The sequence below is a fragment of the Mercurialis annua genome, linkage group LG2 (assembly GCF_937616625.2).
Source record: "Mercurialis annua linkage group LG2, ddMerAnnu1.2, whole genome shotgun sequence".
NCBI classification, from domain to species: Eukaryota; Viridiplantae; Streptophyta; class Magnoliopsida; order Malpighiales; family Euphorbiaceae; genus Mercurialis; species Mercurialis annua.
In genome coordinates this window covers 4,334,755-4,354,332 of record NC_065571.1, presented here as the reverse complement: position 1 = coordinate 4,354,332, position 19,578 = coordinate 4,334,755, and the positions used below count along the sequence as shown (strand labels likewise).

The window sequence follows — 19,578 nt, the reverse complement described above, 5'->3', positions numbered from 1 at the left end:
TCTCCAATGTTGGATATAATATATTTGGACTAGCGGAATCTGCAGTATCTCTTTAAAAGTTTTTAAGGCCAAAGAGATGCTCTTCGGTCTTTTCTGTTGGTGCATCCTTTCAATTCTGTGTTGCAAGATGAGGAAAGAGCTTGCAGTATGCCTCTCCACAAGCTTAATTTTGGTGATCAATACACTAAATTCTTGTATAGGTGTATGAAGCAAAGGTGTCTAGGAAAAAGATCATTTCCGTAAAGGTTAATGATGACAACTACTGTCATGATCCATCCAAAAATGATAAAAGAAGAGATCTTGTAGAATTTTGAAACCCTTCTTGGATCTAGTGTCCCTAATAGAGCTAATGTTGATCCTAGTATTTTCAATGAAGGCTACATCCTTAATAATGCTCTATTTTTAGTAACAGAGTAGTAACAGAGTTAGAGCTGCTGTATTCTCTATAAATGATGATAAGGTCTCCGGTCCTAATGATTTTAGTAGTGCCCTTTTCAAAAGGTGCTGGAAGATGTTGGCCATAATATTGTCAAAATTGTAAGATTCGCGATTCAAATTTTACGATTTGATTCGATTCACCCTAAATTGATTTGAATCTCCGAGTGAATTACAAATTAAATTGAATCGGCATTGAATCTATAGTGAATCATAATGAATGTACTATTCATGCGATTCAGTCTGATCCATTAAAAAAAAATTACAAGTCGGAAGCGATGGGACATTCCGATTGCTCAAAATTCTCATATTATGTAACTTGTTGAAGTCCATCTTTTACAAAATGTCCTAATTTTAAGCACCAAAATTATTTAGAGATTTGATCATTAATGATTTTTATTTCTTACGCACATTTTACACTAAACATCTCCAACTCTTTGTTATCAAACATAATGTTACAAACATTCTTTATAAATAGAAAATTAAATTCCGATTTTTTTCATACAAAAATGGACATAATATTTCTATAAAGTGTTGGGTTACCAGGTAGGTACAAAACAAAATTAAATTCTGATTTTTTTATACAAAAATGGACATAATATTTCTATAAGTGTTGGGTTACCAGGTAGGTACAAAACATTGCTTAAGCACAACCTATGTTTATATAAAAAAATTAAAGTCGATCATATAGCTGTCATCGCAACATTTGCGTCATTTTCAAATTTTAAAATCATTTAATTTTTTTTCCTAATTTTCTTACTTTTACTAATAGAAGGAACAAATGTGAGAACTAGTTTCGATATCCAATATTCAAGCTTGAAGATGACTATCGACATTAAAACACGAGATAAATATATTTTCAGTAGAATTATATTTCCTCTCATTCTTTCCCTTTAAGTATTCCCAATACTTAATGTAATTTCTTTTCCAATGTCCTTTGATAAAATAAACACTTCATTTATATATATGAAAGGTATATATGATATATTTCAAGTCATAATATGTGTCACATATTTAAAAAACGTATATAAATTATATATCAATGTATCTAACATGTATCACAACTTCACACTTATTTTTTTAAAATATAAACATTAATAATTTAATTATTTTATATAAATAATCAGATCTCATAAACAGTTTAAATACATCTAAAAAACATGTCATACACATCTCATAAATTAAATTAAATATAGAGTTGAAAAAGAATGTAGCTGAATTATTTATATGACGTATTTACAATGTATTAAATATGTATTTCTAATGTGTTGAGATACTGTTGTTGATGCACTCACGAGCTGATGCGAATGACGCAAGATTGATACATATGTTATTTTTCTTTATTGAAAGAGTACAAAAATGTAAAAAGAAAAAGACAACGGTGAAAAGAATTTATAAACTTAGCATTTTTAAAAAGATTAAGAATGTTTAACATATTTTTGTATTTTCCTCGATTTTGTATATAAATTTTGGGATTTTTCTTTTATAATTTTAAACACTTTTATTTGATTTTGGATCAAAAATTATGGCATGTCAATAAGTTCACACCGGATAGAAAAATTGAAACCGAACCAAAACCGAATCAAAACTGTCAAATAGTCTGGTCAATTTTTTTTTGGACGTTTTGATGAAAAAATTGGCAGTTTAGTCGACCTTTTATAAAACTTTGGAACTGAGGTTCTAGTCGATTAAAAATCGAACCAAACCGACCGATATTCACCCTTAATCCTGGTTCTTTGTTTTTCCAATGGATCAAATTTACTTTGGATTTCACAAAACTTGAAATTGAGGCAGCATTACCCATTTTCAACGGATAACAAATTAAAATATATTATGTTTGCCACTACGCAATCAATTGATTCTGTCTCTATACACATATACCATGCAATACATTTCTTATTTAAGAGCAAATTACTCTTTGGCCCCTCACGTTTGTCATAATTTACAGTTTGGTACCTCTTGTATGAAAATCAAACGATTTGATACCTCAGTTCTGATTTTTTAAACTATAAGGCCCTTCTGTTAGTTCCGTTAATAATTTGATATTTGCTTTCAAATGATTTGGTACCTCAGTTTTAATTATTTAAATGATTTGGTACCTCAGTTTTAATTATGTAAACGATTTGGTACCTCATTTTCAAACGATTTGCATTTGGTACCTCATATTTCATTCCGTTAACGATTTGGTACTTATATTTAACAGAAGGGCCTTATAGTTTATAAAATCAAAAATGAGGTACCAAATCGTTTGATTTTCAAACAAGTGGTACCAAACTGTGAATTATGACAAACGTGAGGGATCTTAGAGTAATTTGCTCCTTATTTAATGATTAAGGTACAGTGTGAGTACTGAGTATTAATATTTGTGGAGGACAATAAGCTTATATAGAAAGCAAAATATATATTTAGATCCTTACATTATCACATCTTTTTAATTGAGTCTCTTCATTTTTATTTATCAAGATTGAGTCTCTATACTTTTAGTTTTATAAACATTAAGTCTTTCGGTCACGGAAATAAAACGGTTGTATTCCCAACTGGACACTATTTTATTCATTTTTTTTATATTAGTTTTTTTTTAGAATTGTGTTCCTATAATTTTTACTTTAATAAAAGTATCTCTCCCAATTGTGTTTTTTTTTTCGGTTCGACTTGACACCGTTAAGATAACTTTTGCGACGTAAGCATCTAATGTCTATAAAATGTAAAGGGTAAGGATTTAATATATATACAAATTACAACCGAGGGATTTAATTAAAAAATGTAACAATTCAAGTATTAAAATATGAGTTTTGCATATATGGAATATATTGGTTGTGGAAACTGAGTAAGCAAAGTAGTGTCTTACAATGATAAACATTCATTCTTTTTATAGCTAATGCTGCTCCCACTCAAATTACAGTGAACCCACTTTAATCCCATTTATCAAATCAAAGTTAAGTTACAGCGTTAGCTTTACAATATTAGATTGGAAAAGCACACTTAGCAAATGAAATGAATTACTATAATATATTAATTTGCATCAAATTTGTATTATTTTAAATCGCCATCATTTTGATTATATTCTTTACAGTCATTCTTGATTTTAGTTATATAATATAGAGTTATTTATAAAAAAAAAAAGAAAATTCATCTTTCACCTTTGTAGCGATTTAAGCACGCCTTTTTAAATATAGTAGTACAAAAAATTTACATTTAATACCTAAAATGTTTATAAAAATACAAAAGGTTTTAACTTTTTACGTACTGTATCATAGATGTATCAAAGATGAATTATCAAACATGCATCAAAAATATATATATTTTTAAGTAAAAAAAGTACGTAAAATATGTAAAGTTTTTTAATTTTTAGATAAAATTGAACTTTTTTTGACTAGGTTATATATTTTTGTAAATTGAGTGATTTTTTAGGATAATTTTATAACTATCCCTTTATTCATTTCAACGAGATATAGCTCAAATGATACAAGTAGACATCAAATTGTTGAAGATATACTTTTGGACCAAAAAAACCTAAACAAAAAATAAATTGTTAGATTTTTTTTTGTATTACGATCTATAAAGTGTGTTTAAATCGCCATTAAGGTGAAAGATGAAACTTTTTTTTAGCAATTATTCCTATAATATATAGAACATATAAATTTGGCATCCAATTTGTATTATTTTATATGGTGACCATTTTGAATTATATTCCTGAATGTGATTCCAGATTATAGTTATAGTATAATAACAAATCTAATTTTGCATTGTAGAATATTGTATGGATACTAGAGCTATATCTTCCTCTTAATTTTTCTGGCATTTTGGCCCAAAAGCATTATAATTCAATGTCGTTTCATTCATTCAAAACTATAACAAAACAACATCGTTTCGCGAATGAAAATATACCTTTAAACCAAAAAGCAAAAAAATGCTATCTTATCTTTTTTTTTTCTACTTTTTATAAAGCGTGTTTAAATCGTTACAAAGGTAAAAATTGAAATTTTAATTGTGCAATTATCCCTATAATGTGATAACAACTATTCAATAATAAAAGATATAAGTTTTTGGTATCCAATTTGTATTATTTTATATGGCGATCATCTCGAATTATATTCTTGAATGTGATTCCATATATAGTTACATTATAATAACAATATTTTGCATTGTAAAATAATGCATGGATAAGAGAGATATATCTTCCTCTTCCTCTTAAATACATGCATGATCCATTGCATAACAATTGGTCCTCAATAGTCAATGGAATAGTATGATCCATTACAATATATTACTACCACTTAACTATAATATTATTCACTTATTGCCTGCTCACACTGACACCCTGCTTCTTTAGCGGCCATTTTCTTGCTTCCCATTGCATGGTGATGCGTGCCTCTTCATCTTCCCACTTCACACTTCAATCTAATCTGTACAAACCAAATAACTCAAATGGTATAAACGCTCGACAACAATAATAGTTTGTGGGTTCAATTTCTCTCATAAACGCTCTCCACGTTCTACTTATAGAAAAAATATACCTTACACTTAGTCACATGCATGTATCTCTAGTTATACTTTCATTTCAGCAATGGCACAGCTACTTGATACTCATGAAATAGAGTCATTTAATATCGAGTTAGCCGAGCTGGGATACTCATTGAGAAGCAGTGAACATGTTTCAGAATCGAGTTCACCGGAGCATGGATTAGACGACGAAGAAACTCGGTTGCAGTGGGCTGCTCTTGAAAGATTACCTACCTTTAAAAGAATCACTACTGCTCTATTTTCTCAGCAACCAAACACCTCCTCAGATGCTAAAGCTAAAAGAATCGTTGACGTTGCCACACTTGGAGCTCAAGAACGTCATGTGTTCATAGAGAAACTAATCAAACATATCGAACATGATAATCTACGATTACTTAAAAAACTTGGAAAACGAATTCACAAGTAATTATATAAATATATGGAACCTTTATGTAATTTATCTAATATCTTTGACATATAAACACTATTTAACTTACTTTTGTTTTGAATATTCGCAGAGTTGGTGTACAAGTCCCCACTGTAGAAGTGAGATACAAAAATTTATGGGTCGAAGCTGAGTGTAAAGTTGTTCATGGCAGGACTCTCCCAAATCTTTGGAACACTGTTAAGACTGTGTTTTTTGTAAGTAACCATAAATTAAAAAAAAAGAAGAAAATTATTTATCAACTTGTTCCTGGGCTAAAATATTTTGCGGATATCGAACTAGGGCTTTTACATTTTGGTAACTAACGTTTTACTTGTTATATTTTGGTAATCCAACTTTAATTTTCGTTACAATAGGAAATTATATATTTATTCATTTCAGGTTACGCGACAATGTAAAATTATTTGTTGACCTATCTTTACTAAGTAAGAACGTAGCAAAACTACAGAAAAAACCGACACACCAAGGATCATATACCATTGAGAAAAGCGACACACGAAGGATAGAATATTGAAAAAAACGACACACAAACATACCATTGGTTTTTCTTTGCCAAATAAGCATGAATGAGTAACTTCTTATTGTAACGAAAATAAAAGTTTGATTACCAAAATATAACAAATAAATGTTGGTTATTCGAAGTGTAAAAAATCTATAGTTCGTTAACCACAAAATATTATAACCCACTTATTCCTTCTCCGATTAGAAAGTGCTAATGTTTGAATGATTTCAGGAAATTGTTAATACAATTTGCTCGAAACACGAAGCTAAGATTAACATATTAAAAGATGTTAATGGTGTTATCAAGCCAAGAAGGTAATATTAATTAGAGCTATAAAATATATTTAGTGTACTCTAATAGCATGCTAAATAATTAAGCTAATTTCTTATGAGTTGATAATTGCAGGATGACTTTATTACTTGGTCCACCAGGCTGTGGTAAAACTACTTTCTTGTTGGCACTGTCCGGGAAATTGAATCACTCTCTCAAGGTTGGTTCTCTTCATGTTTATTAGAACAAAATAAAGTGTTCTTATCAGAATATTTAATTCAGTGCTGTTATTCAATAGATTAAAGGAGATATATCTTACAATGGATACAAATTACAAGAGTTTATTCCTCAGAAGACTTCAGCTTACATAAGCCAAAACGATATGCATATTCCAGACATGACTGTTAGAGAAATTGTTGATTTTTCTGCTCAATGTCAGGGCACCGGAACCCGAGCTGGTAAGCTTCCTCTGGGTGTGGTATTTGTCGTATATCTTACGATTTCAAATCGTGTCAGTTTGATCAATTATTTATTATTTGACATGTACCAAATAATACCCACAACTTATTTGATGAAGTATGATGTAAATTTTGATACTCCAAAAGAACTGTGATTTTTTTATAAAATAGTATAAATGCTGGACGACAAACTACATTTTGCCGTTATTTTTCCGTGAATTTTCTTTAACCACTTACACGTTTTGTCTCTTTTTCTTATTTATTTATTTTTGTACAAAGAAATATTGAAAGAGGTGAGTAGAAGGGAGAAGCAGGCCGGGATAGTCCCAGATATCGACGTGGATGCTTATATGAAGGTACTCATTTAACCATCTATCTCTTAATTAATTTGTTTTGCAATCTTAAATAAGTATTAGGAAAATTATTTTCTTTGAAACTAAAAAGATACGATTCCATGCATATTTATGAATTTCTTTCTATGTGGCAGGCAATATCAATACAAGGACTGAAGAGTAATCTTCAGACAGACTACATTTTGAAGGTAACAATTCTTGGATTAATTTATTTATACTAACCGTCGTCCTTGAATAATCCTTCATAATCATCCCTAGATTTCAATTCACATCTCAATTACTCATAAACTATTCGTATTTAATAATTTGGCTTTCCTTATCGTGAGGTTTTTCTAATTTTGTTAATTTTTGATATTGTGTCAACCGACTTGATATCCATTTGGTTATATGTTAGATTCTATCTTAAAATCAATTAGTATTAAGTGGAAGTATTCAGTCAATATTTAAACACATGTTATTCACATATAAATGTGGAATTCCCACTTCAACACTCTCCCTCACGCATAGCGTGTCCGGGCCAAGCAACCAATCCCTCCTCACGTATCTTACGTAGGCCAGGGCCAATTTAAATTGTGTGAATTGACACATCTCTGATATCATGTTAGATGTCATTTTAAAACCAATTGTTATTAAGGTGTCCAACCGATATTCAAACATTATATGTGAAGCTGCTAGAAATTGATTGTACCCATTAAAGTTTCAATTTTTTTAACGAAGGATCAAATCGCCCCTTCAACTTGGCACAAAATATCTAACGAAAAATTCTTGCTGTTTATAGTACCAACAGACCCAAAATTTGCGTTTTCGTATCAAAATACCTCTCCCCACTCTCACCCAAACAAGTGTGTTACACTCTCCGTAAAAAAAATTAAAAAAAAATAAAAAGACCCTCAATATTTTATTTATCTCTTAAGTTAATTTTTAATAATTTTAATTTTCAATTACATTATTTAATTTTTACAAATTCAACAACTAATTAATTTTTTAATAAAAGACAAAGAATTTTTTTAATAAAAGATAAATAATTTTTTAAAACTTTTTTTCTTCTTTTTCCCTTCCGCCTTTTTCTCTTCTTTTTCTTTTTTTCTCCAACCACCGTCAGCCGCCATGCACCCATCGCCGACGCCATTCCTGCCACTTCCTCATGCGAGTAGCGGTCTGAGGAGCTGCCACTACTTGCTTGAGGAGCAGCATATCTGCTCCTTGGAGCAGATCTGCCTTTCAGAAGAGGATCTCTGCTCCTCGCTGCTCCCCTAAAATGTGGTTGCTCTTCCAATGTGGAGGAGCAGATCTGCTCCTCACGACCAAATGTTGCTCCTCAGACGAGGAGCAGCGGCTCCTTGTTTGAGGAGCGGTTTTCGACGGAATGGGGGCCCGACTAGAGGTTCCGGGCAGCGATTTTGGTGGTTTAAATCTAAGCGTTTAATTAATGTTTTAGTTGTTGTTAATTAGAATTAATTAGTATAATTAGTAATTTTACTCTTTTTTAGGGTGTTTTTGTGTTAGAGGGGTTGGTTTGAACTAAAACGCAAATTTTGAGTCTATTTGTACCAAAGACGGCGAAAATGACTTATTTGATATTTCGTGCCAAATTAAAGGTGAATTGATCCTTTTGCTCCATATTTTTATTGAATACATAGAAAGTTTCCCAAGAAAGTGATTTTTTTTGAAATTGTAAAATTTTAACGAGTTCAATACAATTTTGAGATTTTCTAGTAGTTCAGCAGGATTTAAGTCGGCTAGCATGTCATCAAATAGAATTAAGTCGAGTGATATACCACTCCATCTCATTTTATTTGTTACTTTTTACACGTTTTGAAATCTAAAAAAAGTCACTTTTATCCTTAACATTAATGAATATGCTATATAGAAATTAGAGAAATTCTTAGGTAGACTCAGTCCACCACGTCATCCATAGACTAAACCTATCATATTATGACACGTCATTAAAATAATGGCACTATCGTAATATTACTATTCAAAAGTGTAAATAAGTAATAAACAAAATACGATAGTGTCAATATTTTAATGACGTGTCATAGTATGATAGGCTAGTCCACGGATGATATGGTAGACTAAGTCTACCTAAGAATCTCTCATAGAAATTAATGTTGTGTTTATATTATATTTTTAAGATAAAAAGAAAGAGTATAAAAAAGAATACTCTTATCTCATTAAATGTATTTTTTTTGGTACAATGCATTTTACATGTACTCTTAATACGTGTAAAAATGAGAATGTGACAAATAAGATAAGACAAAGGAAATATTATTTAAAAATTAACGGAGTTAGAAGAAAAACTCAATCTAAGAACAGCCAAGTTATTAATAATTTTTTTTAGAGAGAATTGAAATTGAAAAAGGGTTTTGGGGTAGAAAAGATAGTTTATGGACTAATAGTGTAAATCATCCTCCCAAATCTTAACATGCTCATGTTTGTTGTACCGAAGAAAAGAACGGTCTAAAATTACCGCTAATAGATAGATCTTGTACAAATAAGTCCTTCCTGACGTTTTGGAAAAGAAAAACACACCTAAAGGAATCCACATAAGCCCTTCATTGTAGGAGTCATAAACATTGGAATCTTACTGTATTTAAAAGAAAATAGCCACTCTTTTTTTCTAAAATTTGGTCACTTTTCTGGACCAAGGCAGGATTGAAAATAGCCACTCTTTTTTCTAAAATTTGGTCACTTCTAGCCGTCTCTCTCTTTGAAAAACCTCTCAAACCCTAGTAAGTTTTCTTCTTTTTGTCATTTGGGAGGTGGTTTTTGGCCATTCTTGGCCTAAAATCACCTCCCTAATCTCTCATATTCAGTCTTTTTAGCTTTTTTCCATAGTTATTGTCTTTAATTTTGAATAAAATTTCTTTCTTGGCCATTTATGGTCTAGATCTAGAAATTATTTTCTATTCTAGTATCTTAATTTCATTAGATCTGATCTAATCGAAATTAAGAGTAGTTTTTTTTCATCGTTAGAGATGAAATTGTTTTTTGCGATGCAAGCGACTTGGATCTCTAAAACAGTTAGAGCCACCATCTTACGACGGATTTCACCAAATATCGGTATGTTTTGCGTCAATATCGATGATGTCTTTAATGTTCAAGAGAAGAGATATGTCACAGAAGATGTGATTAAGTACTTTAACGATGAAGTTATAGCTGCTAGCTGTAGCAGTCGTGCGATTAAAGTTAATATTATCATGGCAAGCGAAGCTAATCTAATTCCCTTTATTTTAAAGGTTGTAATGGATGCCTTCAACAACAACTCTTTGCTTTGTAATATTATCAGTTTGATAGCAAATGACTACTTTAGCTTAATTGAGATGCATAAATGTTGTTTTAATAGAAAATCTCATGTGGTAGCATATGACTATTTTAGTTTATCTAATTGGTTGGGGCATGTCCTTCCGATTATCAAATTCTATGTATTGGCTGATCAATCAGCTTTTGATTAATAGAAATTTTTATCTCAAAAAAAAAAAAAGAAAATGCTGACAATGACATGGAGCATAAGTGGACCTCTTATAATATATATCTTCTAATAATATGTTTAATTGATATAAATAAAGTAAATTTTAGTCATTTATATATAAAAAAGTAAATTTTAATCGCGCAATTTATTTCCATTCTAATATAAATAACAAAAATACAAAAGCAAATTATAATTTAGTTTATCTAATATTTTAAAACATGTAATTTATTAATATAATTTTATTATATTTAGACAAGCTTAAATTAAAAATAAATTGAAATACTAAATCACACTTTATTTATGTCAATTAAGTTAATGAACTTTTAACTTTATATTTGTAGTTTATCTGGTGCTTAAATTTTTATTTGATCTTATCTGGTCCCTGAACTTTATATTTTTAGTTTATGTGATTTTTTTAATTTCCATTTACTCTTATCTGGTCCATAAAATTTGATTTTTTTTATTTTTTCAAATTCTCAAACAGATAAATTCAGTAACTAGATAAACTAAAAAATATAAAATTCAGGAGCCATATAAGATCAAATGAAAATTTAGGGACCATATAAATGAAAAATGTAAAGTTTATTGACTAGATATGACTAAATAGTAATTTAAAGATCAGATAATCTAAAAACGTATAGTCAAAAGACTTTAAAATGTGTTATTTTTTGGCCAAATATTGTAAAAAGACCAAAATTTTCACAAAAGTTTCACAAAAGTCCTGACCTTTCAATTTTGTCGATTTTGGCCAAAAACTGATTATTTGGTTTCACAAAATTCTTGACCTTTCAATTTTGTCGATATTGGCCAAAAATGGATTATTTGATTTCACAAAAGTCCTGACCTTTCAATATTTGGTATGCCACATAGGCAAATTGAAATCAAATTGAGAGTTGGCCACAATTGAAACCAAATAATCAGTTTTTGGCCAAAATCGACAAAATTGAAAGGTTAGGACTTTTATGAAACTTTTGTGAAAGGTTTATTTGGCCTTATTTTTTACATAATTTCTTGTGTTTTGTTTTTTGAGATAATAATTTTTTATGTTAGAAGTTGAAACTAAAAGGTGTAATGCTATTAGTATTAACTACCCAAAATCCCCAAATTGGGAAACCCCTAATATTATTATGACAAATAAAACCCTAATAATAAATATTTTGAGAAAAAAGAAGATCAAACAGGAAACATGATCACTCATCGATCCTGTTTCTTATCTCGTTATAGAATTTTGCACAGCTTCCGGCTTTGTGTCATGTGATTTGAATCTTGAGAAAATGGGAGGTATCCTGTTTGTGGATATGCCCCACCCACATTCCAACATTCTCAGTGAACTAATAAACATGATTACCATATCATGTGCTTCCCTCTCAGCCATTATATCGGCCAAAGTATTCTTCCTGTGTGCGCTCGTATGCAAGTAAAAGTTTGCACTGCTATCTCATACTTATTAAACCTGAATTGCAGAGGCATAAGCTTGCTGGAAATGCTCTGCTCTCTATGCGGGCTACTTTCCTATGATGCATTTGCTTCTTTTGAGTAGCATTCATTACAAAGATTTGCATGGTTTTCCGAGACTAAGCTGTTGGGCAGTGCATTGAGTTTGATACCCAAACATCTAGTCAAACCAAACCATGCGACATCGATAACATTCTGCCCTTTTTTGCATCTTTGGGGGTTTGCATAGTGCATACTTTTGCGGAAAGGAGGTCCCACTGCAGCAAAATAAGTTGCTTGCAGATATCTCTGTCTAAAATGCTTCCCTGAGTTATATATTAGCAGGTTGCACATGTAAAAGAAGCAGAATTGTTGTTAAGAAGGATGTTAGTCACCAGCGATTCTAAGAAAGAACTCGACAGCTATGGATGTTGATGATGATTCTGTGTAGTGGTAGTGTTGTTCTTGGTAATTTGGTTGTTAGGTGGTGCACAAAATGCTCCATGTCAGTATTATATTTGATTATTTTCCATATAGACATTAATGATTAATTGGTGGTTTCAATTTTATGTAGCACAATTATTATAATAAGGGGACATGGGACTTGTTTGTATCGGGGCCTATATATTAGGGGCATTTTTAAATCTTTTCCCTACTGAAGAACAATTTATATGGCTATTCATTTATGATTCGTGTATCTTCCAGATTTTGGGACTTGATTTTTGTGCTGACACAATGGTTGGAGATGCCATGAAAAGGGGTATCTCTGGTGGTCAAAAGAAAAGGTTAACTACAGGTAAGTTAACTCAGAAAAGGTTCATTTTAGATATAGTACTCTTCTTGATGTTATGCCAAACCCAAGAACAAAAGCATTACTTGGTTTAACTTGATTTCTAATCTGCTGTCATGATTTCTTTCATTGTTTGGTATGCAGGAGAGATGATTGTGGGACCTGCAAAAGCACTATTCATGGATGAAATATCAAACGGCTTAGACAGTTCCACTGCTTTTCAGATTGTATCCTGTCTTCAGCATTTAGTGCATATTACTGATGCTACAGCATTGATTTCACTTCTCCAACCAGCACCCGAAACCTTTGATCTATTTGACGATGTCATTCTGATGGCTGAGGGAAAGATTGTTTATCATGGCCCACGTCTTAGTGTCTGCAAATTCTTTGAGGACTGTGGGTTCATGTGCCCTGAAAGGAAAGGAGTTGCCGACTTTCTTCAAGAGGTAGACCTCTGAAGCTCCACAGCAGGTCAGGATTTACAAATCAGAAATTTATAAATTATCATTTTACTTGTCCAGGTTATCTCCAGAAAAGATCAAGGGCAGTATTGGTACCGTGCAGACGAACCCTACAGTTATTTTTCTGTTAATCAGTTTGTAAAGAAGTTCAATGAAAGTCAGCTTGGCAAAGAACTAAATGAGGAGCTCTCAAAGCCATTAGAAAAGTCTGAAAACCACAAGAGCGCACTGTCCTTCAGAAAGTACTCGTTACCAATGCTCGATATGTTTAAAGCTTGTGCCAGGAGGGAATTTCTTTTAATGAAGAGGAATTCCTTTATATATGTGTTCAAAACTGGACAGGTAGCTTTCTTTACGTTTAAAATGCTACTATACTCGCTTTCTTATTTCTTTCGTTTCTTTATTTTGGATAAGTAGCTACTGTACTCAAGTTATGAAGAATTAGCTTGGACCTTTTCCTGACCAAATTCACATCTTAAATCTCTCTTTTTGCAGCTAGTGATTCTAAGTGCATTTGCAATGACAGTTCTTTTAGGTTCTAGATTATCTGTTGATGTGCTTCACGCAAATGATTACTTGGGTGCTATGTTCTTTGCGCTCATCCTATTACTTGTTGATGGATTTCCAGAGTTGCCGATGACAGTCACAAGGCTTGCAGTTTTTCATAAACAGAAGGAGTTGTGCTTTTACCCTGCATGGGCTTATGCCATTCCTGCTACAATTCTTAAAATTCCAGTTTCATTCTTAGAAGCTTTTGTTTGGACGTCTCTTACTTACTATGTTATTGGATTCAGCCCTGAGGCTGGAAGGTGAGTCCTATCTTCTGTGCTGTTATTTTGTGCATAAACACACATGAAATGAGATTTATTGGAAGATGCAATGTCCATGAGAGGGAATATATTCTAATATGAATTTTGTTGTGCTTTCCGCAGGTTCTTCCGTCAGTTTCTTTTACTTTCTATGGTACACCTAACATCGACATCTATGTTTCGCCTTATTGCATCAGTCTGTCAAACTATGGTGGCTTCAACAACTGTAGGCAGTCTCTTTATAATAGCTAATCTTCTGTTTGGCGGCTTCATACTCCCAAAACGTAAGTTTCTTATAAAAGCTCTTTTTATTTCATCTGATTGCTCAAAAACAGTTTTGCTTACCTGCTAATTTCATTTTGCAGCATCTATGCCTGCTTGGTTGGACTGGGGATTTTGGATCATCCCATTGACCTATGGGGAGATAGGATTGTCTGTGAATGAGTTTCTTGCTCCCAGGTGGCAGAAGGTAACTTCTAATCAATGCACATTTTACAATGTCAGGAGACAATGCCATTACTCCTTAGAACAAGAACTAATATCAGATTTAGGCTGCAGGGTGTGAAATTTGACTATCGGTTTGTTTATCGTAAAAAAGCTAAACAAAAATATTTAGGATTTGGATTTAATGTTCCTATTGGGTATAGTTACGTACCTTTGCATGCATGTTTTCACAAGGAGATGTAGACAACATTCTCGTGTTCTTCATTTGCCATCTAGTAGCTTACATGAAAAGTTTAGCTCATAATTGAAGCTAGTGACATTTTTACAGGAAATTTTTTTATGGAAAACATTGATAGTCTATTTTAATATGGAAAGTGATCAAAAGGGATTGATCTATATCGCAAAAGTAAGCAGTTGATAATCATTTCATGCTGTAAAATCATTTCCTACTCCTAATTTATACGCAGATTGCCTCTGCCAACACAACTATAGGGCAACAAACTCTAGAAAATCGCGGATTGAGCTTTGATGGTTCCTTTTACTGGCTATCTATTGGTGTCTTAATAGGACTCACTGTTCTTTTCAACACTGGTTTTACATTGGCATTAACCTTCTTGAGACGTGAGTTCTTTTTCCATTGCGTGGTAATCATTCTTAATGACAATGTTAAATGCAGTATATTGCTAATTAAAGTCATTGGTAATGCAGCTCCTGGAATTTCTCGTGCTATTATTTCTTATGAAAAGTATAATCAACTGCAAGAAAAGGTAGATGATAATACTGAGAAAGACAGGAGAGTCAGCAATACTCATCTTATTTCCACTCCAGGACCTAAAAAAGGTACCCTTTTTTAATCTTTTGTTTTATGTTCTATCCTTTAGTTTTCATACTATGGCTACTGTTATCTAGATAGAACATCAGGAACAATTGGTTCTCAACTTTCAGATTATTTTAGCACATATTTATAGTCATTATTTTGCCTTTCCTAAGCGACATAATTATTCAATTTTGCAGGAGGGATGGTTTTACCATTTGAGCCCCTTACTATAACATTTCAGGATCTGCAATATTATGTTGATGTGCCTCTGGTAATCATAATAGATTGTGTTTCATTATATTGGGTTCTGGTAATCATGAAGCATAAGGATTCACACTGATATGTGCAATATCTCTTTCTCCTTTAGGAAATGCGAAAACAAGGTTTTGCACAGAAGAAGCTTCAACTGCTTTATGACATTACTGGTTCATTCAGGCCCGGTATTCTTACAGCGTTGATGGGTGTTAGTGGAGCTGGAAAAACCACTCTTATGGATGTTCTTTGTGGAAGGAAAACCGGTGGTACTATCGAAGGAGATATTAGAATTGGAGGTTACCCAAAGGTTCAGGATGTATTTGCCAGAATTTCAGGTTATGTTGAGCAAACTGACATACATTCCCCACAAATAACAGTAGAAGAATCTTTAGTATATTCTGCCTGGTTGCGACTCCCAGCTGAGATCGATATGAAAACTAAATCTGTATGCCATCTTCTCAAACCTGATATAATAATTTTCTCCTCAAAGTAACTAGTTTAATTGCTCTTAAATTTCTTTTTCTTAAATGTCCCTCAGGACTTTGTCAATGAAGTCCTTGAAACTATTGAGCTTGACGGAATTAAAGATTCTCTAGTAGGATTACAAGAAATTAGTGGATTATCTAATGAGCAGCGGAAACGATTGACCATAGCAGTAGAGCTGGTTTCCAATCCATCTATTATTTTCATGGATGAACCCACTACAGGTTTAGATGCAAGAGCAGCTGCAATTGTTATGAGAGCAGTGAAGAATGTTGTTGAAACAGGTAGAACAGTTGTATGCACCATCCACCAGCCAAGTATTGACATTTTTGAGGCATTTGATGAGGTAATACATTTTGCGTAGTTGTTTTTAGTAAAAGTTCCAATGTGGTAACCCATAAAACCTGGTTCCAAATATATTTGAAACATCAAAATCAGTTGTTTAATGCATCTGATTCATTTGTAGTTGGTCCTTCTGAAAATTGGAGGGAGGATGATCTATTCTGGTCCACTGGGCCAACATTCAAGAAGGGTCATTGAATATTTTGAGGTTATAGATGTCCCATCAGTTCTTTGTTCTGGTTTCTGCTCACAACATTGTCTTCATGATGCTATGCTTCTGCTTGCTGGTGTAACTATGAGATATCAACTTCAATTAACTTGTTTGATTTTCTTGAACAGAATGTTGGTGGAGTTCCTAAGATTAAAGACAATTACAATCCAGCAACATGGATGTTAGACATTACTTCCAAGTCTGCAGAGACTGAACTTGGCGCGGATTTTGCACAAATATATGAAGAGTCCACCTTGTATAAGTAAGAGAAAAGACAAAATTTGGATGTCTTTATATATAATATATGCTGCTCGGTTTTAACAATAAGCTGTATAAGAACTGTTTCACTGCAGGGAGAATAGGGAATTGGTTAAACAACTGAGTTCGCCAGCGCATGGTTCAAAAGAATTGCATTTTCCTACTCGTTACCCACAAAATGGCTGGGAGCAATTCAGAGCTTGCTTGTGGAAACATCACCTGTCGTATTGGAGAAGTCCTTCGTACAATCTTACTCGCATTCTTTACATGATTGCTGCATCTATTCTATTCGGCGCTCTGTTCTGGCAGCGAGGACAGAAAATGTCAGCCTCCACATTCGTCTTTCATACTTTTGTTTCTGATGACTTATAAAATAATATTTATTTTGCTTTTACCAATTACTTGTTATTGTAATTTTGCAGTGATAGCCAACAAGACTTGTTCATTATGCTTGGTTCAATGTATACATCAATAATCTTTTTCGGCATAAACAGTTGCTCCTCAGTGTTATCATATGTTTCCACAGAACGAACTGTCTTGTACCGAGAAAGATTTGCAGGAATGTACTCTCCATGGGCATATGCATTTGCACAGGTAGAAATTTCTCATTACTTTGAATTGATATTTGTCTTTCTCGTTTGAGTAGACCTGTTCATGAGTTTGGGTACCTGGCCCGCCCACCCAGGCCCGTCCTCTTAGAGCCGGGCTTTGGACACCAATTTTTGGTCCCAAGCCCGGCCAGAGCCCGAGCCCGAGAAAAGCCCGATTTTTATGGGCGGGCTCGGGCTTCTAATATTGTAAAAAAACAACGTAAGCCCGCCCAAACCCGGCCCGAGCCCGTAAAAATAGTGCATTAGGGCCGGGCTTGGGCAGCTAGGATGCACGAAAACCTTATGTGGGGTGAGTTTTCCCGTTTCGGAAACGTTTCCATTTCCGAAACTCTCAGAAACTCTTCGGAAACGTTTCGGGCCCGTTTCTGTAAATACTAAAAGTTGGAAACTCGTTTTCTAAAAGGAAACCCGTTTCCTATATAAAAAAAATTCTTAAATAATTTAAAAAAATCCTTAAAAAGGTTAAGTATCTAATTAATCATCCATAGACTTTATAATTATGGAATATTGATACGTTATATTTGTTATATATTCAAATCATCGACTTTTTTATTATGGAATTTAATGATATGTTATATTTGTTAGATATTCTAATAATTTATCTTCTCAATTGTTATAATAGTTTATTTATATGAAAATAAAATTTTATAAATAAAACTTTATATCTACATATATATTACATAATTTTATAACTTTTAATATTTATAAATATACCCCTATATTTTTACTATTTACACGTTTCCCCCCACATTTCCGTTTCCTATATTTTGGAAAAATCCGTTTCGCTGTTTCCGTTTCAGTTTCCGTTTCCGTTACCGTTTCCGTGCAACTTAATTGGGTAGTATATTTAAAGCCCGAACCGGGCTTGGGCCTGCCATTAAAAAAATCAAGTCCCGCCTAATCCCGGCCCGAGCCTGCCCAATCCCGGCCCATGAACAGGTCTACGTTTGAGTAAGATGATTTTCCGTATACATGCAGGTTATGGTAGAGTTGCCATACTTGTTCGTTGTAGCACTCATCTATGTCGGCATCACATATCCTATGATCGGCTATTCTATCTCTCTCTACAAGATATTTTGGGCATTTTATACATTGTTCTATACATTGCTGTGTTACACTTACATGGGAATGATGTTGGTATCTTTGACACCAAGTGTTCAGGTGGCTTCAATTATAGCCTCACCTACATACTCGATGCTCATTTTGTTCGCCGGATACATTGTGCCGAGACCAGTAAGCTTTCTCATCATCAACTTATAATGACCATTAAAATTATTCACCATTGTTTTGAAAATAATGCCTTTAAATTGTTGCAGCGGATCCCAAAATGGTGGATTTGGCTATATTACATGTGTCCCACATCTTGGATACTGAATGGTATGCTCACCTCACAGTATGGAGATGTTGAGAAAGAAATATTAGTATTCGGCGAAACCAAAACTGTTTCGGCATTTCTACAAGATTACTTTGGCTATCACCATGATTTTCTAGGCGTTGTTGCTGTTGTTCTCATCATCTACCCATTTATTTTTGCTTCTCTTTTTGCATATTTTATAGGAAAACTCAACTATCAGAAAAGATAAAAATGTTAAGTTTGTTCATGTATATTTATGTCCAAGGGCATTATATATTTTTGGTGCATTAAATTAAAGTTAAAACCGCAGAAAATAATAATAAAAAGAATTTATGATTAAGTGGACATAAGAATAACAAATTTATCCCTTAAGTAATACCTGAAATTTTGTCTTGTGATTTTCAAAGAAAACTGTACTGAATGATTGATAATTTAAATCCCCTCATTTCTCCAATTTGTTGTATTTTTATAGATGTATATATTTTAGGAATTTATTTTCATGTTCGAATAACATGTGGCAATAAAAATGTTATAACCTATCATTAATAGACCTGTTCATGGGCTTGGGTACCCGTCCCGCCCAGGCCCGTCCTCTTAGGGCCGGGTTTAGACACCAATTTTTTGTCCCAAGCCCGGCCAGAGCCCGAGCCCGAGAAAAGCCCGATTTTTATGGGCGGGTTCGAGCTTCTAATATTGTAAAAAAACAACGTAAGCCCGCCCTAACCCGACCCGATCCCGTAAAAGTAGTGCATTAGGGCCGGGCTTGGGTAGTATATTTAAAGCCTGAACCGGGCTTGGGCTTGCCATCAAAAAAATCAAGCCCGCCTAAGTCTGGCCCGAGCCCGCCAAAGCCCGACCCATGAATAGGTCT

At 33.0% G+C, this 19,578-nt stretch overlaps 1 protein-coding gene across 1 annotated transcript; it reads left to right on the top strand.

Moving 5' to 3' along the window:
- The first annotated feature begins 4,694 nt into the window (after nt 1–4,694).
- Nucleotides 4,695–18,983, top strand: LOC130014500 (pleiotropic drug resistance protein 3-like). The gene is made up of 24 exons (XM_050364451.2): nt 4,695–5,361; nt 5,457–5,580; nt 6,117–6,199; nt 6,291–6,375; nt 6,454–6,613; nt 6,893–6,969; nt 7,101–7,154; nt 12,578–12,668; nt 12,807–13,108; nt 13,184–13,465; nt 13,619–13,932; nt 14,056–14,216; nt 14,298–14,401; nt 14,844–14,997; nt 15,085–15,216; nt 15,391–15,464; nt 15,561–15,893; nt 15,987–16,277; nt 16,398–16,481; nt 16,613–16,746; nt 16,838–17,065; nt 17,165–17,336; nt 18,332–18,586; nt 18,670–18,983. Exons 1-24 carry the CDS (start codon nt 5,003–5,005, stop codon nt 18,934–18,936), a joined length of 4,320 nt encoding a protein of 1,439 aa, XP_050220408.1. The 5' UTR covers nt 4,695–5,002; the 3' UTR covers nt 18,937–18,983.
- Nucleotides 18,984–19,578: the final 595 nt, after the last annotated feature.